The following is a 23,751-nucleotide window of genomic DNA, read 5'->3' as shown; positions in this document are numbered from 1 at the left end:
TTTAATGATTGCATGTTACTCATTTTTGGCTAAATATTATTTTTTCAATTGGCCTTTATTAAAAAATATTGTGCTGTTCTGTCACAAAGGGTTAACTGTACTGGTACTTTCACTTTGTGCCAGTCATCTAATCAACCTTACCTCTAAACTACTGAGAGGTCAAAAACACTTATTTAAGCTACATTCTTATCAGTAAGACAAGAATTAAGCTATAATGAGTGTTTATAATGTCAGAGAGTAGCGATAAGGAGTCCGTCTGCTCCTGGTCTGAAGGAAAAGACAGAAAATCCAAAGGGTGCTTCTAGAGCATGTCAGCTATGTACAGAAAAAAGGACACCATATTTTTAATAAAGACCAAATTGAAAATAATTTTTTTTAGCTCAAAATGAGTACAATGTAGCCTTTAAAGAGGACCTTTTATCTGGCAAAACATTGTGAACTAAATGTCATGATCTGTACAGCGGCGCCCAGGGATCTCACTGCACTTACTATTATCCCTAGGCGCTCCCGCTATGTTCGGTCACTTAGTTATAGTAGGCGGAGACTGCCCTTGTCCTGTGGGCGTCTCCTTCTCCTAGGCTGCAGCGCTGGCCAATCACAGCGCAGAGCTCACAGCCTGGGAGGTTTTTTTCTCCCAGGCTGTGAGCTGTGCGCTGCGATTGGCCAGCGCTGCAGCCTAGGAGATGCAGAAGCCCACAGGACAAGGGCAGTCTCTGCCTACTATAACTTACAGAGCAAAGATACCGGAGGGCATAACGGGAGAACGGAGCGGCGCCCGGGGATAATAGTAAGTGCAGTTAGATCCCCGGGCGCCGCTCTCCATGTCAGCATACTTCGTTCACATTGTTTTTACAGGTGAAAGGTCCTCTTTAAGCTACATTTATTTAACTATAATGAATGTTTAAGAACTACAGAACAAGCTGTCGGGGCAGAAACCTGATGGATTCCATGTGAAACCGAAAGAAAGATATTCTGCAGATAGACTGCCAGGGGCATTTCTCCCCCATTTTTGGGGGGGAAAAGTGCGTCTTATGGGGCGAAAAATATGGTATATATATTTGTGTGTCCAAACTTTTGGTCTGTACTGTATATATATATATATATATATATATATATATATATATATATATATATATCTCTGAGAAAAATGGCAGCACTGGCAAATAGTGAAAAGTTGGGTGCGCGTTCTTGAGGGAATAGGCTTCTTACCCCAGTAAACAGTCCAGAAAATGAATGGCACTCCAGTAAATTATAAACAAAAGACTCCTTTAATCACCCGTGCGGTACAATGTTTCGGCTCAATACTAGAGCCTTTTTCAAGCAGAAGCCATTTTTTTATGATCTACTGGAGTGCCGTTCATTTTCTGGACTTATATATATATAACTGCTACAGTGGTGTAGAGAAGAGAAAAGCCCTGCAGAATGACCGACGTCTCACCATGCACACGGCATTGTTCTTATTTCCTGCTGCCACTCTTGTCAGATCACAGTCTGAAAATACTAACTGGACGGCTGTGTACTTACCTCTGAATGAACGCGCTGAATGTGAGACTGGAGATTGCCTTTCTGGGAAAAGGCGGCTGGACAAAAAGAACAGGCATGGGGCTTCTCCCCTGTGTGCTTAACCATATGTGTGGCTAGCGCCCCCTTCTGGTTAAAAGCTTTTCCACACAGGTTACATTTGAAGGGTCTTTCACCTGAAAAAAAATAAGACAATTCTCTCATGAACAGTGAATGCTTGCAGAAGGTGTTTACGGCATCTAATGGGTGACACGGCAAGGCACCCACTGTCGAGCGCACTGGCGCCCCGTGAAATCACCGTGTCGGACACTTATTGCATGGTGCCTTAACCCATGTCACAACATACATGTACATTATGGTATACCAAGGGGTTAATGGAAAGTTCTACAACTTTCTGACATACCTTGTGTTTCAATTACTCCCCATTTGCTGTCAGTGAATGTGAAAACTCGTACAGACCCTTTTTTCACACTCCAATTCCAATTCTACAAGACCTGTACCAGACTGATAAGATCCGCTTTTACGGCGAATCAGGTCAGTGTGAACAAAGCCTTGTACGTCCTATCTGAGGGTTCTCTACAATCCTATCCAGTCTAGTGAGCTAGACATATATGCAGCAGGACTGAACTGTTCTGTTACAATGTACCAGTGTAGGTACACCGGTTTAGCTTACAGAGGATTGCCTACACAGGATGCAGATAAAACCCTGGGCTTTCAGCTTGTGAATGTAAACAAGAATGTTCCCTGTTCACTGACAGCAAGCAGAAATCTAGATAACAGTGAGGAATTGATACATAAAAACTATATTTTAAAAAAACTTTCCATCTCTGGGATATATTTTCAGCTACAGCACAACTGATGGAGAGAGAGATGTGCGAATCCAGCCTTCGGGACATACCAAAGGTTTTCATTTTCACTACTATTTGCTTTGGAGAAGGCAAAACTTAATTTTTTCATGGGTGAAGGGCGACCTCTAGTGGCTAAACTGCAACTGCAGGAAAAATGTCTTCATGACAAAAAGGCAAAGCAATATACTACTGCTGCAGAATACCAAATTGATAGATAGTGAGATTGCAGTACAGCATTTCTGTCACAGTAATCATCCGCATCACGTTTACCTGGCTTTGTGCGCAGCATGCGATCTCTGCGTACAGAATACTAAGTCGCATGAAATGACTATATTTCAAGAATCACTCAATAAAAATAATCACTGCCCGCGTTGAACTAGGAATGATTTTCACTAGAGCCTGAAAAACGATGGCGGTAGATACGTTTTCATTTATAACAGTAGGACATTATACCCAGCTATATCTGGGGTCAACAACAAGTTGGTAAGAAATGGAATAAAACCCTAGGTCCATGACTTTAGGCATCAATTTATCCACATGCTATCTGATGTCACAGTATACTTGAAGAAAGTGACAAGCGTTGATGGCTTTCTATTAGTGACACGGCTCCAGGAATGATATCTGAAATGCTGAGAGAACTATTTAAAACTCCAGGAAAGTAGGTTAAAGGGGTTGTCTCACTTCAGAAAATGACATTTATCATGTGAAGAAAGTTAATACAAGGTGTAACGTTATATTTCGCTACCTCGCGAGATTTCCCTACCCTCGTCACTTCCAGTCACACCGGACATGACGTGAGAAGTGTGCATGCACCGGGAGCCTCGCCAGCGGTAAGGGTAGGGAGCAATTACGGGCCAGTGCACAGGCGTGGTGATCGAATAGATGTTCTCAGCTGGACACCGGCCGAAGCTGCGCATGCGCCGGGAGCCTTACCAGCGTTTAGGGTAGGGAAAAAGCACTGGCCCGTAATTTTCTCCTTCCCTAAAGGCTGGTGAGGCTCCCGGCGCATGCGCAGTGTCGGCCGGTGTCCAGCTGAGAACATTTATCCGATCACCGCGCCTGCGCACTGGCCCGTAATTTTTCCCTACCCTAACTGCTGGCGAGGCTCCCGGCGCATGCACACTCTGCTGTGAAATTTCCAGCAGTGACCCTACTTGCACACTATAGGAAAACGCGGCCTATGCACACTCCCACAGTCCCGACCACCAGAGAAGCTAATGCCTTTGACCACAGTATGCAAAGCAAGGTCACTGATGCTGGATTACTGGGTGGTCGTAACCCCTGGAAATAAGCAGAGGATAATGTGATGGAAAAATAAATCCAGCCAACAAAGGAGGCAATATGGAAAACCCCTTTAAGTGTTTCATCTCATTTTGAGCTTTAAATAGCTGGAATAACTGACCTACGACAGTCCTCAAACTTCCTAAATATGGGGGGGTGGGACGGGGGGGGGGACTTTATCAAAGCTTTAAAGGCTATAAACAACTTTTTATCATTGCATTTTACTCATTTTGGGCTAAGTAACATTTCAATTGGTTTTCATAAAAAAAAAAAAAAATGTTTTTGTTCTACAGCCTTTAGTTTCCACTTATCTGCAGACTGCTTTCTGTTTTACACGGAATCCATCAGACAGCAGCTCTGACAGCTTATGCGTAGCCTTATCTCTGATCTACTGACAGCTCTTAAACATTCGTTTAAGCCATATTCGTATCAAAGTAATAAGAATTTAGCTATGATGAGTGTTTATGAGCTGTCAGGAGTTCAGAGATCCCAGGAACGACTGATGGGAGGTGGTATGAATATTACATTAAGACCACTTATATTATGGATTATAATCTACACAGCTCAACCTACTAGAGAATTCCTAACTTGGAATACATTTCTTTAGATTGGCACAAAAGAACAGGATCTTAGGCTCCCATATATATTATTATTATTATTTAGTTGACAATCTACTGAGAATCGAGAGCTGATGACTCTCCCCCAACAGATGATGTCAGAGATGAGGAGCATCAAGCCAACTACATTTTCCGCCCAATGCTTTTGTTCTCCCAAGAGAGACGCCACCACCAGAAGTGTCTGGCAACGGCTCTCTACTCTCTCCCCATTGACAACACAATGCTCTGCTGAACTGAACATGTGGAAGTTGGGAAAGATAGTAGTCAGCTGAACTATGGATTGTCTTACAGCTTTTGAATGTGTATAGCCAGCTTAAAGCTGGCCATACACGTTGGATAGAAGTTGGTTGATGGCTGAACAGCAGTTGAACATTCATTTCACAGACACAATCATACATATTTCAGTCCATATTGGCCATTACAGTTGTTCAAACTGTCTAGTATACACGCTCAATGAAAGCAGGCAATGGAAGAAAGAGCTGTCTGAGAATGCTCTTTCAAGAAAGATCTTGCGTCCACAAATGATTTTTCTTTGACCAAAAGAGCTTTCATCTGACTATCAGACGAGAATATTAAACATAGCCGGCTTCTTTTCAGGTGATAATGGTCTGTCATCAGTCGGCTAAAACGATCGTTCGTTGTTACTGTCCGTCACTGTACTTTTAAGAATATAACCATATTTTTCGCCCCATAAGATGCATTTCCCTTTCCCCCCAAAAGTGGGGGAAAAATGTCCCTGCGTTTTATGGGGTGAATACTAATGAGCACTTCCTTTATGGAAGCGCTCATTAGTACCAAAGGACCGGGAAGCAGTGAAGGCTCTGTACTCACCGCTTCCTGGTCCTCGGCTGTCGCCGTGCTGTGGCTGCGGACAGCATGAGGGCGCTTTGTGACCTCACGCTTTGTGCGTCAGTTCACAGCACAGCCGGCGGCAGGAAGAGCAGGAGGAATGTTGGAGGTGAGGATCGGCGGTGTCCGGAGCAGGAGAGCTAAGTGTTTTTTTATTTTATGTGCTCTGTGGCACGGGGGCTCATGAGAGGCTTATGGGGGGCAATGAGAGGCATTTGGAGGATGATGAGAGGCATATGAGGGCTGATGCATGGGGCTCTTATCTGAGGTCATTCACATTGGGGTCTGAGCTGAGGTCTTATTAACATTGGGGGTCCGATTGGTGGTCTGACCTGAGGTCTAAAGAAAAAGAAAATGTTCTTATTGTCCTCCTCTAAAACCTAGGTGCGTCTTATAGGGAGAAAAATACGGTACTTTCTGGAGATTTCCCTTCAGTGCATTTTCATTAGCTACAATATGTTCACCTCTGGACAACACTTTACAGAGATATTTAATAGTAGAGTAACGACCTGCATTCTGATCCTTAGTCACAGCATGTATTACAGGCCAGAGCAGCCTACACCAGGGATGCCCAACCTGCGGCCCTCCGGCTGTTGCGAAACTACAACTTCCAGCATGCCAAGACAGCCTACAGCAGGGAATGATGGGAGTTGTAGTTTTACAACAGCAGGTTGAGCATCCCTGGCATACACGATTCTGCAGCCTTCTGAGCTGAAGTCCTCCCAGCCTGTTCTGCTGTTTCTCTATGGAGCATGTCCTGGTGATCTGCATTCTAAAATGTATCATCTTTACACAAGCTAACACAATCCACGTTCAAAGTTCTCAACTTTTTACATAAGTAGATTTGTTATCTACAATGGTGTTTAAAGGTTACCTGTGACCAGGAAAATACAACGCAATCAGCGGCATTTTATAGAGCAGGAGGAGCTGGGCAGATTAAATATTTCATGAGAAAAGATTCAGTAAAAGAGTTTAAACATTTATATCTCTGAATTTTTATCCATAGGAGTCACGTAGGCAATGCTATAAAGTATGACCCTTAACTTAGCATGTCTAAGCATACATGGACGGCTGTCAATCACTGATAGGACCGCCCATATGACTCCTAAGCATAAAACAGCAGAGGTTTAGATGACTATATTACAAGTTTTACTGAATCTTTTCCTGTTAACCTGTATATCAATCTACTCACACCTTCCTGCAGTAGAAAATGGCGGTCAAATGCTTTAAAGGGGAATTTGCACCCAAACTTTTACGGCATATCCACAGGATACGCTCAGCTTATTTCGGAACTCCTATAGAGGTGACCTGAATCTATTGGAAAAACATATGTAAAACATAAAATTTCTCAGTCCCATCAGCTGATGGCTCAGTGAAGCCTTATCTTTGATCTCCTGACCTCAAACACTAATTTAAGCCATATTCTTATCAGTTTGAAAGAGTGTTTATGAGATCAGGAGATCAGAGACAAGACTTCATATGAGTCGTCCGCTGACAGAATTCAAGAGCAATTGTGCAAACTGACAGATTTTTTTTTAACCACTGTATCTCAAAAATGGCTGAACATTTTTAATAAAGACCAATTTTTAAAAAATTATTTATGAGTAAAATGCAATCATTAAAAAAATTGCTTCAGTTTCATGCTGCCCAAACCACGGGTAGCGTGAAATTATGACTCATTATAAAAATTGGTTTGGTGGCATGAATCTACCAACAGATTTTCTTTTAGTTTGGATCTAAATTCTATCTAGTTACATGAAAGCAGGCCTCAGCAAATAACTATATAAATCCCTCATGCACCATAAAAATCCCCCCTGAATGTTCCGTATTTTACTAAGGGGGCTATGAATGCACCAGACAATGCTAACAACAAGCTGGCACTCTCTAATACCTGTAAATCCTACAGCAACTAACAGACCGCAGCATATGAATTCAAGGTGCTTACCTGTGTGTATTCTAATGTGGCGAGTTAACTGACTTGGCTTTTGAAACGTTTTACCGCAGTGTGGACAGGAGTAGGAGAATCCACTTCTATCTATGTTCCTATTGTAAGATCTAGTACTGGTGACCCTGCAAATCCACAAGGGCAAAACGTGAACAAGGCTGCAGGCAAAGTTCCCAAAATGACACAGATGCATAGTAATGAAAGAACGGCCTCTCTAGTGCTGACAACCAAGTTCTCCAAGAATTCTGCAAGTGCTGTATTTTGTGTTCTTCAAAGTGATGTTCTGAGTACATTATTGATAAAGAAACTGATACAGCTCTAGATGGCCTCTGAATACTGCTGGTATAGCAAGAATGGGACGAGTGAAATCTAGAATTTCAGCAAATGACTTATGGAAAACCGAGACAACAATTCCAATTGGGTTGTGCTCTTTGCTCCACAGTGAGCTGTATAAACTGGAAATCTCATGTATATTAGGCTCTTCTGGACACTATCAACACCCAGTGGTCATTTCATTAGTTATCTGTGCATAAAATCATGCAGAAATGCCAAGTTCAGTTGTTATTTGGACAAAATTCCATAACGGGAAAGAAATATGATGTGAGTGATGTAGCCCCTTGCTGTTCTGAGGGCATTAGGAGTTTCCAACCCAGTAGATAAAAGGTACAAGGAATTAAGTGACCACTGTGTTCTCTGATCTCAGGGACCATGAGTGTAAGTGCTGCTGTCTTCTGAGACTGTCCTCATTCCTCCTCTGAAGACATGTTGCATGTAAACTAAATACAACAGTGTTCCCAAAGGTTAGAACCCAAATTTCTACATACTATAAGTGACGCATACAATGCTGTCCTTAAAGAATGTCTGCTCATAGGGTCACCATTTAGTCAAAGCAGTTCCTTTGCATATTTCCTATAGGCATACGCTATGAATGGTAAAAGTTGAATAACCCTATTTTGCTGGCCACAAGCCCAGAACCCCCATAAACATCATTACGTGGCTTGGCTGATCCATCTAATTTCAGTGGGTTGTGGAAATGCTGCTTATACCCAATGACACTAATGTGATTGCACAGGTACACTATCCATCTGACCCTTGAGCTGAGATTGGAGAACTGTCTGTATGTCAGCTTTGGGTATCTCCCCATTTTCATACTTGATGCTGGCATTATGCCATTATGGATAGCCTACATCCTCAGTTTCCCATGCCAAGAGCAAAGAAACTCCAGGAACATATTTAATACCTTATTTTAAAATGTGTTTTCATGTGATCTTTGAGCTGTGGAGCAGATTCAAACATCTTCCTGCAGGACTTGCAGCTGTAGGTCTTGTTTCCAGACAGCTCTTGCCGGTGCTCCTCCATGTGCAGCGACAGATGGCTTTGTAGTGTGAACTCATCACCGCATTCAGAACAGATGAGAATCTAGGAGGACAAAAAAAGATTTAGGTCCATAAGTCTAGTCTAGGTCCCCAATAAATAAGCAAAAAAAAACTACCTAAAGTTTTTGGGCTAGATTAGTGAATTTAAGGCTAACGCTGCATGGTAACTTTGGATGAACGCTAGAGGGCGTCTGTCAGCAGATTTATACCTATGAAACTGGCTGACCTGTTGCATTGACACTTGAAGACATCAGTGTTGGTCCCATGTTCATATGTGCCTGCACTTCATATATGCCAGTTTTTTTGGAACAAATCTGCTGACAGATACCCTGGTTACATTGGGACTCACAAGGTACTTTAACATCTAAGCCGCCATAAATCTAAACCTCCTGGATTTCAACTTGCCTGTTGTCATGTAGCATCATTCTTCTGCGATCTATGGCTGGGCAACATGTTGCAAGGTCAAAGTGGTTGTGTAGCAACCTAGCTGGCACATAAGATTATATAAAAAGGGGCCTCTCGAAAAATTAGGATGCAGGTAAAATGCCTCCTTTCTCCTATTATCTGTCTGGTTTTGCCATGGCCATTGTAAAACTATTGTAGGAAGGCGCAAGGGTCAGTCGTTGACGGAAGGTATGTGTCACCGAGGTTCCTGGGCTCGGTGGAGTAAGAGCCAATTTTCATGTGTCAGCAACAGTTGCTGTTTGACACCAAGCTATTTAGTATAGCTGTATAGCTGATCCGGGACGGTTCTTACTGGGAGTAGTCAAAGTGCTGGGTGGGTGACTACTCCCCACATTCCAGGCCAGATCTTGACAGGCCTATATAAAACCCAGCCGGCAGTGTCAGCTGGGTGTGATTACCTCTCTCCTTGACAGAGGAGTAATGCCGATCGGGTTTGAACTAACACCTAGGATAACAGGTGACTGTGTTGCTGTATGAACTGTCTAGGTGTGAACAAACACCAAAACTGCAAATGGACTGTCGTACTGTGAATAAAACACTGAAGTTTTTTAAATTTCAGTATCAAATAATTAGAAAAGGCTCCACCAGCAAACTACTGGAGCTCAGCCTCTCAGTTACCAGCTGAGAAGGGAGATAAATCAATACTAATAATACAGGCTGGCTCACAGTATTTTTGCGTAAATTTATTAATACACCAAATCAATATTAAAATTTAGTATCAGTATTAGCATACATACATAAACAAATAGGTACAAATGTGCGGAGCTCACGCACAGACCTAAACAACCGGAGTACTCCTATACATGAGACCTAATGGCTAAAATTATGGTGCAGGAGATGATGTATTGAACCGTTCAAATGTCCATGATTATAATTACCGATTCACCGGATAGTTGAAACCATAACTTCAGGATTGTTATAATTTCCCACACGGGGACTCTGTGTTTAGATGTTATTTGGCAGTTCGTAACCACACTTTCTCCAATCTGTGGGGCTCCACTTACTTGTTCCTTGCGGAGCAAACCATCCGACCCGCTCGCTCAGCGTCCCACGTGTCCAGCCAGGTAGTTGATCGCTGGTTTGTGACGCTGGTTTGTGATGCAGGCGCCTGAGCCGTCAGGCTAAACGGAAGCTGGTATAGCTGAGTCGAGCCGGTAGTTGCCTGAACTTGTCAGGTCAAGGAGAGTGAACACACCAGGATTTACCTTGTGTTTTTGGGAATCACAGATATGACGACAAGGTTTCAATCCATTTAGTGAATTCTTGGTGAACGGAATCTTTGTAGCAGTATCTCGTTTTGAAAAAGCCGCACCGATAGACCTGGCTATCGGTGCGGCTTTTTCAAAACGAGATACTGCTACAAAGATTCCGTTCACCAAGAATTCACTAAATGGATTGAAACCTTGTCGTCATATCTGTGATTCCCAAAAACACAAGGTAAATCCTGGTGTGTTCACTCTCCTTGACCTGACAAGTTCAGGCAACTACCGGCTCGACTCAGCTATACCAGCTTCCGTTTAGCCTGACGGCTCAGGCGCCTGCATCACAAACCAGCGTCACAAACCAGCGATCAACTACCTGGCTGGACACGTGGGACGCTGAGCGAGCGGGTCGGATGGTTTGCTCCGCAAGGAACAAGTAAGTGGAGCCCCACAGATTGGAGAAAGTGTGGTTACGAACTGCCAAATAACATCTAAACACAGAGTCCCCGTGTGGGAAATTATAACAATCCTGAAGTTATGGTTTCAACTATCTGGTGAATCGGTAATTATAATCATGGACATTTGAACGGTTCAATACATCATCTCCTGCACCATAATTTTAGCCATTAGGTCTCATGTATAGGAGTACTCCGGTTGTTTAGGTCTGTGCGTGAGCTCCGCACATTTGTACCTATTTGTTTATGTATGTATGCTAATACTGATACTAAATTTTAATATTGATTTGGTGTATTAATAAATTTACGCAAAAATACTGTGAGCCAGCCTGTATTATTAGTATTTTTTTAAATTTCAAACTGGTCTTTGCCTCTATACTGCATTCGCTTGTCCTGTCTACCAGAGCGAATCCCCACACTATTCAGAAATGTATATTTATATCAGGAAACTATTTCATATCATAAGGATCAATAACACATAATATTTGTTCTATTTTCCAGGTATTTTACAGGTACAATAACATGTCATACATGCTGCGGATAATTGATGTGCAGATTTCTGCAGGTAAAATCTGCCGTGGAGCGCAGTACATGTACAATACTAATGAATGGAATTGTACAAAGCCTCATCCACAACCTGCAGCAATTATCTGCAAGCATTTTGACCTACAAATAGAATTTTCACATTTGGAGATGGGAAAGAAAAATCAGCAATTGAACCCGAAAGTAACCCAATGTTGCAGATTTTGCTGTGGATTTACCATTACCTGGGGAAATCCGCAGGATAATACCCAATGTCTTCCACGCTGAAAAGCAAAATCCTGAGTGGACCTTCCTTGTAGAGTCTCCTGAGTGTTCCTGATAATTTGCTGCACAAATAATTTGCAGCAAATCTGACAAGTGGATTCACCCTAAAGGGCCTCTCTCAAAAAATAGCAAAATTAAAAATGGCAAAGTTTATTCAGCTGGTTTGTGATTAAACCTGTTTCTATACAATGCAGCAGACAACCAATATGGTTCACGGAACTAGAGCTTATAGGTAAAGTGACTACAGAAGTAAGGAAACTTTATATCCATATATTCAAAGTTTGCATATACCTTAGGCTACTTTCACTTGCGGCAGAGTGATCCGGCAAGCAGTTCCGTCGCCGGAACTACCTGCCGGATCCAGCAAAACGTATGGCAACTGATGGCATTTGTAAGACTGATCAGTATCCTGATCAGTCTTACAAATGCCTGATCAGTCCGAAAAATGCATTGAAATGCCGGATCCATCTTTCCGGTGTTATCCGGCAAAACGGATCCGGTATTTATTATTTATTTTTTTCACCTTTTTTTCGGTCTGCACAGAAGGACGGATTCGGCATTCCGGTATTTTGAATACCATTACCGGCACTAATACATTCCTATGGAAAAAAATTCCGGCATTCAGGCAAGTCTTTTTTTCGCCGGAGATAAAACCGTAGCATGCTGCGGTTTTATCTTTTACCTGATCAGTCAAAATGACGGGACCGAAGACCTCCATTCAGAATGCATGGGGATATAACTGATCAGTTCTTTTTCCGGCATTGAGCCCTTTTGACAGAACTCCGTGCCGGAAAAGAAAAACACTAGTGTGAAAGTACCCTTAGCGATCATTAAAGGGGTTGTCCAGGTTCAGAGCTGAACCTGGACATACCCTTTTTTTTCACCCAGACAGCCCCCCTGAGGCTAGCATTGGAGCATCTCATGCTCGGATGCGCTCCCGTGCCCTGCGCTAAATCGCACAGGGCACGGGCTTTTTTGTTTTCAATAACACACTGCCGGGCGGTAACTTTCACCCGGCAGAGTGTTCGGTGACCTCACCGGCTCTGAGGGGCGGGCTTTAGCTCTGCCCTAGGCGTTTTACTGGCTAGGGCAGAGCTAAATCCCGCCCATCAGTGCCGGTGACGTCACAGGGGTTCCTGTCAGCCCCATGGAGAGCCCCAGTACGTCACCGAAACTCCTAAAAATGCCTTTGCCCTGTGCAATTTAGCGCAGGGCAAAGGAGAGCATCGGAGCAGTTTATGCTCCGATGCTCATGTCAGGAGAGCTGCCGGGGTGAAAATGGAGGGATGTGCGGGTTCAGCTCTGAACCTGGACAACCCCTTTAAGTTCTGTTCCATCTTTTCCATTTGTCTCCTAAAAGACAGTAACTTCTCCTGACAGGTCTGTTTTAACTACTACCCCCTTGTAATAACACTTCTGGAGCATCTGGACTGTATGTTGAGCCATTCCTTTATTATTCCTGCTAGAGGTTAGGAATGAATTGCAAACATTTTGAAATGAAGATCCAACTGGGTGTGTGTCCCTGCACAGTCGGACATCATCCAATCAGTGCGGCCAGTGTCAGATTCTGCAAGGATACTCCCTTAAATGCTAACACCCATCTGGGCCTTCACTGCAAACTTCTAGCAGAAATAATAAATGAATGGTACAACGCACAGTCAATCACAAGGGGGATGCAAGTGGTTGCTCAAACACATGTCAGGAGAAGTTCCAGGTCCTCTTTAACCAATATGGCTGCTGCTACTAGCCCCTTCCATACTTTTGAAGAGAGCGTGTGTTTTTGCGTGATCGGGTATTCTTGGACCAATGTCTGCGTGAAAAAAAAACACATTAAGACATAACATTTGTAGTCACCTCTTCCTTCTCATGGAGCATGATGTGAGCTTTGAGACTGGCCACGCGGGAGAACTTCTTGTTGCATGCTGGACACATGGGATCGTCCACGTTATGTGTGGACTTATGAAGCGTAAGGTTAAACTCGATATTAAAAGACAGGGGGCACTGATCACACCGATGAGGCTGCAGAACACAGAGACACGCATGTGGTTAATGCATATTAAAATATATGGACTTATAAGATTGCTTATAGGGCTGAAGTTGTTAGCACGCAGAAAGAGCCCCAATGGTAGAAGGAAAATGCAGGGTGACAAATATCCTCAGCGCATGCTCTCTAGTAAACTAGTATAAGGCTGCATCGGGGAGCAGGTAGTGCAGATCTCCAGTGCGAGGTGCTTCCCAGTAGAACAAAACTACTCAGCTCTAAGTTATCCACCCTTTCCGAGGCCACCCGCTCTGCAAAGGAACTGTGGCACAGCTCCATGGGGCTTAATGACATAGAAATGCCCTTTTAAATGTCTCATCAACAGGGATTCAACAGTGGGGATACCCACCGAGGGATGTCCTAGTACTAAAGGGGCTTTTTACAATTTCTGCAATACAGTTGGAAATGCTTTTTGGAGAAAAAAATTAATAAAAAGTTGTGGCCTTTCAAGCATTGATAGCATATTGAATGAACATGCAATCAATGTATGTACCACTACGGCAGAGCTAAAACTGTGGATTATAGGTGCAGTTTTCAATGATGCAATTTTCCCTTTAAAGACAAAAAAGTAAAGCCCCTGAAAAATGTGAAGCTCTCAAGTGCAAATTTTTTATGATATTTTTCTATTTCACATTTATGGAGCATCTGGGGAAACCAGCCTTAAAACACAGAAACTAATTCTACATTGTCCACTACACAGGTAAGTGCTCCTTGTATAGGGAGGGTCAGTGCAATTAAAGTAGCAATCCAAGAAATAAGTTTATTCTCCGAGCTGTTAGAAAGGTACATGATATCAATTGTACTAAGGTACTCTTCTTATCAGTGACTGTATTTGTGAGTTATAACCTCCCTTCTGATCCTCAGCTGTGTCATGTGACCAGCATTCTGACCTGACCCAGGACAGGAAGTCAGTTACTTCTCTATTTATTCCTATGAGACTGCCATTGATGCTCCTATAGGAATACATGGAGAAGCACATAAGATGCTGTGTTATTTGGACAGTCACAAATACAGTCATTAGTAAGATTACCTTCACAACAGATTATATCATGTACTTTTCAAACAGGTCAGATAATAAACATTTTTGTGGGAGTGCTTCTTTAAAGGGGTCAGCTCTGAACCCGGACACAACCCGATCTGCACTCATTCACCATGAATAAGCGGAGAATCAGAGCTTTTTACGCTCCATTGCTCCCCCTTGCCCTACATTGAAACGGGCAGGGCAAGGACTATTTGCTTACATTTCGACACTGCTAGGCGGAGGTTTCCACCTAGCAGTGTTCCTGGTGACGTTACCGGCTCTAATGGGTGGTCTTTAGCGCTGCCCTGGCCTTAGTGCCGGTGACATCACCAGGCACGTTGCTAGGCAGAAGTCTCTGCCTAGCTTACCCAAGGACAGCCCGGTACATAACCAGATATCAAGAAAATGTCCTTGCCCTGCACGGGCTGCGCGAACAAGTGGATTAAGGCAAATTAAATTATTATTTTTTTATCCCCTCCAGCCCTATTGTACTATGCATTCTGTATTCAGAATGCTATTATTTTCCCTTATAACCATTTTATAAGGGGAAATAATACAATCTACAGAACACCGATCCCAAGCCCGAACTTCTGTGAAGAAGTTCAAGTTTGGGTACCAAACATGCCAATTTTTCTCACGCTCGTGCAAAAAGCATAACAATGTTTTGCACTTGCGCAGAAAAATCGCGCGTGTTCCTGCAACGCACCCGCCTCTTTTCCCGCAACTTCCATGTGAAACCAGCCTAAAACTGGGCAACCCCTTTAAGAATATATGTAAGCGCAGGTAACTGTCTACTTACCTTATCATTCCGCTCATGATCTCGCATATGTTTCCGATATTGGGTTTCCTTACTGAAAGTCAACATGCAAACATTACATTTATAGGATGACCCATGGTAAGGGTAGCCGGCATTCTCTGCATTTGCTGGCAAAACACCATCTGCAAAAGTTGGAAAAGGAAACAGAGATTCAAATTATTAACAAGCATTTTTAGTAAGAATGCGCCACAGTTAGGATAGGATCACATTTGCATTAAACGGATCAGACAGGCTGTTCTCTGCCAGATCTCACTGGGTCCGGCCTAGCCAAATGAACATGATTGGAGCTCTATTTATACCACATTCCTCAACATGAGTGGAGTAGAGGAGTTCAACTCCACTGATCCTGGAAATGAATGGCCCAAGGTTCTGTCAGCATTTCTCCTCCACCTTCTATGTAGGCATCCATAACACAGCTCCAGTCAAGTGAATATGGCTTCTACAGCTCCCTGAATGGGTGAAAGTGCTACTGTGCAGGGTAATAGGTTTGTCGGCCCTTTCATTCTGAGGATCACTAGTGGTCAGCCCCAACGATCAACGAGTGATGACATATTTTAGTGATGCCATCGCTTGTAAAAGTCTGAAAACCCCTTTAAGGGGGCAGTGTGTGAATAGGGAATTGTAAAATTCACTAGTTTTTGAAGATTTTGTGGTCTTTAAAAATATGCGAAAAAATGATAAGTTTGGGTCCCAGAAGATGGACACGTATGTCCAGGGTGCTTGCTTGGCTTTTTCTGTGACTCCCATGAAAATTAATGGAGAGAGTCGTGCATATTCGGGCACCTCGCCATTCATTCCCTGCCTGGTAACCACAGGTGGTGGTAGGATGAAGGTTGGGGGGACCACTACTCTGTTTAAGGCTCCATTCACACATCCGTAATTCCATTCCGCATTTTGCGGAACGGAATTGCGGACCCATACATTTCTATGGGGCCGTACGACGAGCGGCCCCGATCGGGAATTGCGGACCCGCACTTCCGGGTCCGCAATTCCGATCCTGAAAAAAATAGAATGTCCTATTCTTGTCCGCAATAGCCCGCACATTGCTGCTGTCCGTGTTTTGCAGATCTGCAAAACACACACGGATGTGTGAATGGACCTTAAAGGTGAGGGTCCCATTGGTGAATATGCCATAAATGTCTACAATGGGAATACTCCTTTAATAATACTTCCATGTATCACTCAGTACCATTAGAGAAAGTTCACACATGACGGAAAAGCAGCGGTTTGCCATTGTGGACTTTTGTGTAGCAAATCAAAAGCATTGTACAGCCACACACTTAGGCCCCATGCACACGGCGGTTGTTCACAGCCGTGTGCGGGCCGTGGAACCGCGGCCTGGATCCCTCCTGAGAGCAGGAGCGCACGGCGTCACTGGTTGCTATGACGCCGTGCGCTCCCTGCTGCCGCCGCAATACAGTAATACACTGGGATCATACCAGTGTATTACTGTATTGCGGCGGCAGCAGGGAGCGCACGGCGTCATAGCAACCAGTGACGCCGTGCGCTCCTGCTCTCAGGAGGGATCCAGGCCCGCACACGGCTGTGAACAACGGCCGTGTGCATGGGGCCTTATGCTGTGGATCTCTCATGGATTTCACTCAAATTCACAGTAAAATCCTCCAGTTTTATGTCCTGTATGGATATACCCTTAGGATCCATTCACACGTCCGTTGTTTCTTTCCTGATCTGTTCCGTTTTTTGCGGAACAGATCTGGACCAGATCTGGACCCATTAATTTTCAATGGGTCCTGAAAAAAATCAGACATTGTGCTGTCCGATTTTTTTCAGGACCCATTGAAAATGAATGGGTCCAGATCTGGTCCGCAAAAAACGGAACAGATCAGGAAAGAAACAACGGATGTGTGAATGGACCCTTAAAGGTGTTGTGCAGGGGTTATCCTCAGCATAGATACTCAATACCTGATCGACAGGGATGCCGGGTTTCGGCATTACCCTACACGTTGTCCCCGCTGTAGCGGCGACATTCAAGTGAATAGAGTGAGTACTCGTCATTACACTGCACTTCCGAGATGACAGGCGGTATAATGGAGTGCCGCCCCCTCTTCAAACAGCTGATCAGCAGGGGTGCTGGGTGTCGGACCCCCACCGATCAGATGTTGATGACCTATCTAGAAGGTAGGTCACCAGTATTACTTTCGCAAAAAAAAATAAAAAAATTTAAGGGAAAAGTTCCATATTGTAATCATTTATCATGAATTCTTTTAGGGTGTCTTCACAAGCGACAGATTTTGTTGAATACATTTCTCCAGCTAAAGAATCAGTTCCGGTCATCTAAATAAGGCTACTTTCACACTAGCGTTCAGAGCGGATCCGTTCTGAACGGATCCGCTCATATAATGCAGACGGTGGCTCCGTTCAGAACGGATCCGTCTGCATTATATTGTATAAAATTTTGTGTGAAAGTAGCCTGAGCGGATCCGTCCAGACTTTTACATTGAAAGTCAATAGGGGACGGATCCGTTTGAAGATTGAGCCACAGTGTGTCATCTTCAAATGGATCCGTCCCCATTGACTTACATTGTAAGTCTGGACGGATCTGCACGCCTCCGCACGGCCATGCGGACACCCGAACGCTGCAAGCAGCGTTCAAGTGTCCGCCTGCTGAGCGGAGCGGAGGCTGAACGCTGCCAGACTGATGCATTCTGAGCGGATCCGCGTCCACTCAGAATGCATTTGGGCTGGACGGAAGCGTTCGTGTCCGCTTGTGAGCCCCTTCAAACGGAGCTCACAAGCGGACACTCGAACGCTAGTGTGAAAGTAGCCTAAGACTTTCAGAAATCCATCCGCTTGCACCTTAATCAGCCCCAGTCCCAAGGCTGGATTCACACAGTTTTTTGCACTTATGTTTTTTGATGAAAAAAAACACCAGCTCAAGACGCCAGCTGATAGTCTATGGGAAATTTAAAATGCGCAACACAAGCACTTTTTGGTAGTGCCCTTTTTTTGTGCATTTGGCTTTTTTTTTTAAATACCACATGTTGAAGCAATGGAGTTTTTTTTTCAGGTATGCCTTCATCTTCTCAAAAAACAAAAATGTGTTAACACAGAAAAGCCACTAAGAAAATGCATGTGGTATAGAAAAAAAAACAAACACCGTTTTTATGGCAGAATAAAGGCACATGCACATGTGCAATATATAGCCACCGGCCACTTGAATGGGTCCACAAGATACATTGCGGTGCGGAGGGACGGAGTGGAACACTACGGAGCGCTTCTACAGAATTTCGGTCAGTGCCTCCGCACCGCAAAAAGAATTGAAAAATTCAGCAGACTTAAAGGGGTTATCCCATCTTAGACAATGGGGGCATATCGCAAGGATATGCCCCCATTGTCTGATAGGTGCGGGTCCCACCGCTGGGACTCGCACCGATAAGGAGAACGGAGCAGAGTAAGTGGAGGAGGGCGCACTGCGCATGCGCAGCCGCCCTCCGTTCATTTCTATGGAGCCGGCCCCATAGAAATGAATGGGAGCGTTGGCCGCGCATGTGCGGTGCGCTCCCATTCACTTCAATGGGAGAGGCGGGGAGCTGCGCCTGGTGGTGGTCGGACCCTGGGAAACCCGGGGTCCTCCAGCCACAACTCTCCCCGGCTCCGTTCTCGTTGTAGGTGCGGGTCCCAGAGGTGGGACCCGCACCTATCAGACAATGGGGGCATATCCTTGCGATATGCCCCCATTGTCTAAGATGGGATAACCCCTTTAATTTTGCAGAACTTATATATATATATATGTGGATGTACTCTAGGGGCATATTTACACTATCGTGGTCGTCCCGGTAAATGAAGTCCGTGTCTCTGCTGCATTTCCCAAGTCGACCGCAGCTCCCCTGACTGGAATTGACTGCATCAGTGTCTTATGATACGGTAAGTTCATATGTGATCGCGGATCTATTGTACTGTGCTCACATGATGATGTGAGTACACTTCAATAGCAGAGTCCCAGCAGCTTACTAAGCATAGTGCCATACATTGCATAGCATTTGTGCTTGGTATTACACCTCAGCCCCATCACTTCCATGGGGCTGAGCTGCTCCTAGGCCATGTGCCACCCTGCTTGATTTTTTTTAAAATATGCCTCCTATGCCCTGCCAGATTTCTCCCGCTCAGTATGCTAATACTGACCATCAGAGCAATGAGGAGGAGACTGAGTCTTTCTACGTGGGCATCTCCTTCTCCCTGGCTGTAGCGCTGTCCAATCGCGGCGCAGAGTGTCACAGCCAGGGAGTTTTTTTCTCCCTGGCTGTGACGCTCTGCGCTGCGATTGGACAGCGCTACAGCCAGGGAGAAGGAGACGCCCATTGAGAAATCCTGACGTCTCCTCCTGCCTGTTCCGATGCTCAGTATTAACATACTGAGCGGGAGAAATCCGGCGGGGCACAGGAAGCATATTTATTTTTAAAAAATCAAGCAGGTACGGTATATATCTCCCTTAAAATAAAAAAAAATAAAATAAAATAAAATATAGCATGAAAGGTCCTCTTTAAGGGCTATGTACACCTTTAGAGGCAATTTTTATTTATTATTGCATTTTACTTATTTTTGGCTAAAAATCATATTTTCAATTGGCCTTTATTAAAAATGTTGGGCCAGTCTGTCATAAAAGGTTAACAGTTTTTCTAACTGTATGACTGTTACTTTCACTTTGCCCCGGTCATCTAATAAACCTTATCTCTAAACTACTGAGAAGTCATAAACACTTATTTAAGGCTACTTTCACACTTGCGGCAGGACGGATCCGACATGCTGTTCACCATGTCGGATCCGTCCTGCGGCTATTTCGCCGTGCCGCCGCTCCATCCCCATTGACTATAATAGGGACAGGGCGGAGCTCCGGCGCAGCACGGCGAAAGGCCGCAGGACTAAAATTACTGCATGTCAGGCTTTTTAATCCGGCGGCTTTCGCCGTGCACCGCCGTGCTGCGCCGGAGCTCCGCCCCCGTCTCCATTATAGTCAATGGGGACGGAGCGGCGGTCCGGCGAAATAGCATGTGAACAGCATGTCGGATCCGTCCTGCCACAAGTGTGAAAGTAGCCTAAGCCACATTCCTTTCAGTAAGATAAGAACCGAGCTTTAATGAATGTTTAGAAGGTCAGAGATAAGGAGTCTGTCTGCTCCCCAGATGACGGAAAAGAGAGAAAATCCAGTGGCTGCTACTAGAGCATCTCAGCTCTGTACAGAAAAAAAGCACTCTATATTTTTTAATAAAGACCAATTGAAAATATGATTTTAGCTCAAAATGAGTACAATGCAATAATAAACACCGGTAAAACAAAGTTGTACATAGCCTTTAAGTAAGTAAAAAAAAGTTTTAAAAATAAAAAATACTAAATTATTAAAAGTTTTAATCACTCCCTTTTCCCAGTTTTACATATAATTATTTTTTATTTTTTTTAAATAAACATATCAGGTATCCTAACGTCCAAAATGTTCATGTGCAGAGTACACCATAAAGGAAGAAAAAATGTGATTTGTCAAAAAAAATTAATATGGGTTCATGCACACGAGTGTGTGTGCCCTGTGCCCGTATTGCGGATCGCAAACAGCCATTGTCTTAAATGGGTCCACAATCCTCAAGGTACGGAGCAGTGGAGAGTGGAGGCGCAGATCAGAAGCCCAAGGAAGCACTACGAATCGCTTCCGTGGGATTTCGGTCCGTGCCTCTGCACCAAACATGTACGATTTTTTTGCAGTGCAGAATGTTTATTGCGGATTGTGAACCCATTCAAGTCAATGGGCCTGCATCCGCAAACGGCTTGCACATGGATTGTGCCCATGCATTGCAGACTATTTGCAGTCCATAGCAAGGGGCACACACGCTCGTGTGCATGAGCCCCAACAATGATCAAAAAGTCAGACGGACCACATAAATGGTACAAATAAATACTACAGTTCATTCCGCAAATAAAAACAATGTTTGGATAAAAATTTTAAAGAGTTATGGCGGTCAGAAAATGGTGATGCAAAGAAATTTGATTTTTTAAAAGGTTTTTATTTATTTTTTTAAACTAAAAACCATACAAATCAGGTATCGCTGGTATTCGCTCACAGAATAAGGATGACTTTGGGTGCACAGTGAACGCTATAATATCAAAACACAAAAAACCTTGGAGGAATTTTTTTTTTTTCATGTTTTCCAATACAAGACATGATAAGTTAACAAATACAAGTTGTCCCACAAACAAATAAGCTCTAATATGGCTATGTGAACAGAAAATTGGAAAACTAAAACAGGCTTTGTCTCGAAAGGGTTAAAAGGGCTGTCCAGGGCTTTTCTTTTGTTTTAATTTAATTTCCCGCCCAGCAGAACCTATGGAGAGAGCTATACTTACCTACTCCTCATGGCTTCTGGTTCCTTCCGGTAAGCTTCCAGCATGGACAGGGTCACGTGCACCACTGCAGCCAATGACTGGTCTCAGTGGTGACACGTGAGCCATAAACCGTGACAGATCTGCTGAAAACCTGACACATGACGGAGGGTGCTGTGCATCAGTGGCCTCCATTTATTTACACCTGGATCGGCTGGATGGACTGCGCATGCGCTAGTTCCCTTATCCGTCCTCTGTATAAGACTACTTTCACACGAGCGCTGCTTTCAATACTGATCTCGATACTGGAAAACAAAACCGCTGCAGTTTTGTGTCCAGTCATAAAAACGGAAAAAAACGGATCTGGCACTGAAAAACTGTTTTTTTTGGAGCCTAAAAAACCATATCCGTCACCCTTTGACTTTCAATGTATTTAGTGACAGATCGTTTTACTCCGTTTTGATTTCACAAAACCGCATCCTAACGGAACGGACGCATCCTGATGTGCAAAATCAAAACGGATCCGTTTAATTCCGGCATTGAATTAACAACGCAAGCGTGGAAGTAGCCTAAATGAGCGGGGGCCGCTGATGGACGGGACCCTCCGTCGGCAGCCATTTTTGGAGCACATGTAAAGAGTCATATTAAACCCTGGTTTATGTCTATTACTGGCTGCAGGCATGTGCGGTGTGCAGCTAGTAATAGAGTGGCCAGCCCCTTTAATAACAGGTCTCCTCTGTGGAGGGACTGCTGCAGAGCCCCTTCTGGGCTTCACCCTGGAGACACATTAATAACCAGTAATAACATAGTGCAAAAATGTGATTTATTACAGGCAGCAGTGCCCATGTAGCACCGGGGTGTAGTGTACAGTAACTTGCTAGCCAGTGACGTCACACAGCAGTACATAAAGTACGGGCGCACACATAATAAACATAGCCGGGCACTACTCCGCTCTCCTCTGCCGCAGCCTGTAGTCCGGGTGCTGCGTCCCCTCCCGTATCATTCCGCCCTGTCTCCGGGCGAAGACGTCTCACACTTCCAGCGCGGCCTCTCTCTCATATCCGGGGACTATATACGCTCCTATACACACAAGTAATGGGATGTACAGCCAGCCTCTGCCTCCCAGCTGCCGCCGTTCTCCGTGTACCCGCTCTGTATATATTTTTTTTACCTGAGCCTGATCCATCCCCGGCCCGTAGTTTCGGGGGTCGGCCCCGCGGCATTTGTCCCGGATTATTTTTCCTTTCAGGTTAATGTCGCTTCTTCCTCTTTTTTTTCACAACGGCGGCGGAAGCAGCAGCATACACAGGAGGGAGGAGAAGGAAGAAGACGCGTCCGCGGCGGAGGAAGCAGAGTGGGGCGGGGCTATGCCGCTGATGTCACCGGCGGCACTAGTGTGTGAGGCCGGGGCCGTGAGCGCTGGCTGCGCGGTGTGGCGTTCATGTGTCATGGGCTGTAAATGTTTACTGAACGGGCTGATGCTGGGGCTTGTAGTCCTTCCAGTAACAGGTGGAACAGGATGTCTTGTACCGCTCAGCGGCCATGTTAACTTCTGGCATAACAACCAGAGTTTATGGGGTTAAAGGGATCCTGAGCCTGAACTCTGGGCCATGGTGCAGTGTTTTCTCAGACGGTATAGATACCGAGAGGAGCCTCTTTGTGGAGTGGAGAATTAATTATGTCCTGTTTCCTCGGCAGTATGAGTGACGTTACCTTTATTCTGCGGGTTGGTAGGATCACAGACATACTATATATATATATAAATATATATAGAGAAAGGGCCACAGCAGCACGAGACCGGTGAAGTGGGTGCAGGAAATCCTCACAGCCGCAGGCTCAAACGGCTATCATAAGTATAGCATCAAAGGGATGAGGCAGCACTCCAAATGAGGTGAAAAAATGGTGGATCTTTTATTCCCCTTGCAACGTTTCAACCGCTCAATGCGGTCTTTCTCAAGCATTGAGAAAGACCGCATTGAGCGGTTGAAACGTTGCAAGGGGAATAAAAGATCCACCATTTTTTCACCTCATTTGGAGTGCTGCCTCATCCTTTGATGCTATATATATATTAGTTTTACTGGTTTTGTGCAATAAAAAAATCTTTTAACATTTTTGTTTTGTCTCCCCAGATTAAATCAGTCACTTCTCATCTATAGGACGTGCTGTACTTTTCATTGGT

At 44.4% G+C, this 23,751-nt stretch overlaps 1 protein-coding gene across 6 annotated transcripts in view; it reads right to left on the bottom strand.

Moving 5' to 3' along the window:
* ZNF236 (zinc finger protein 236) overlaps positions 1-23,397 on the bottom strand; it is a 155,383-nt gene extending 131,986 nt beyond the window's left edge. For all 6 annotated transcript variants that reach the window (XR_006390038.1, XR_006390037.1, XM_044294179.1 and 3 more), the window contains exons 1-6: positions 22,744-23,397; positions 15,228-15,367; positions 13,221-13,385; positions 8,302-8,480; positions 7,062-7,186; positions 1,525-1,697 (exon numbers count right to left, since the gene is read on the bottom strand). Coding sequence is in view for 4 of the 6 variants with exons in the window: in XM_044294179.1 (XP_044150114.1) it covers positions 1,525-1,697; positions 7,062-7,186; positions 8,302-8,480; positions 13,221-13,385; positions 15,228-15,367; positions 22,744-22,795 (834 nt within the window). In the remaining 2 variants the exon portion in view is untranslated. The remainder of the gene's footprint in view (positions 1-1,524; positions 1,698-7,061; positions 7,187-8,301; positions 8,481-13,220; positions 13,386-15,227; positions 15,368-22,743) is intronic.
* Positions 23,398-23,751: the final 354 nt, after the last annotated feature.

This window comes from Bufo gargarizans, chromosome 5 (assembly GCF_014858855.1).
Source record: "Bufo gargarizans isolate SCDJY-AF-19 chromosome 5, ASM1485885v1, whole genome shotgun sequence".
NCBI lineage: Eukaryota > Metazoa > Chordata > Amphibia > Anura > Bufonidae > Bufo > Bufo gargarizans.
This window is presented reverse-complemented; position numbering and strand designations above follow the sequence as displayed.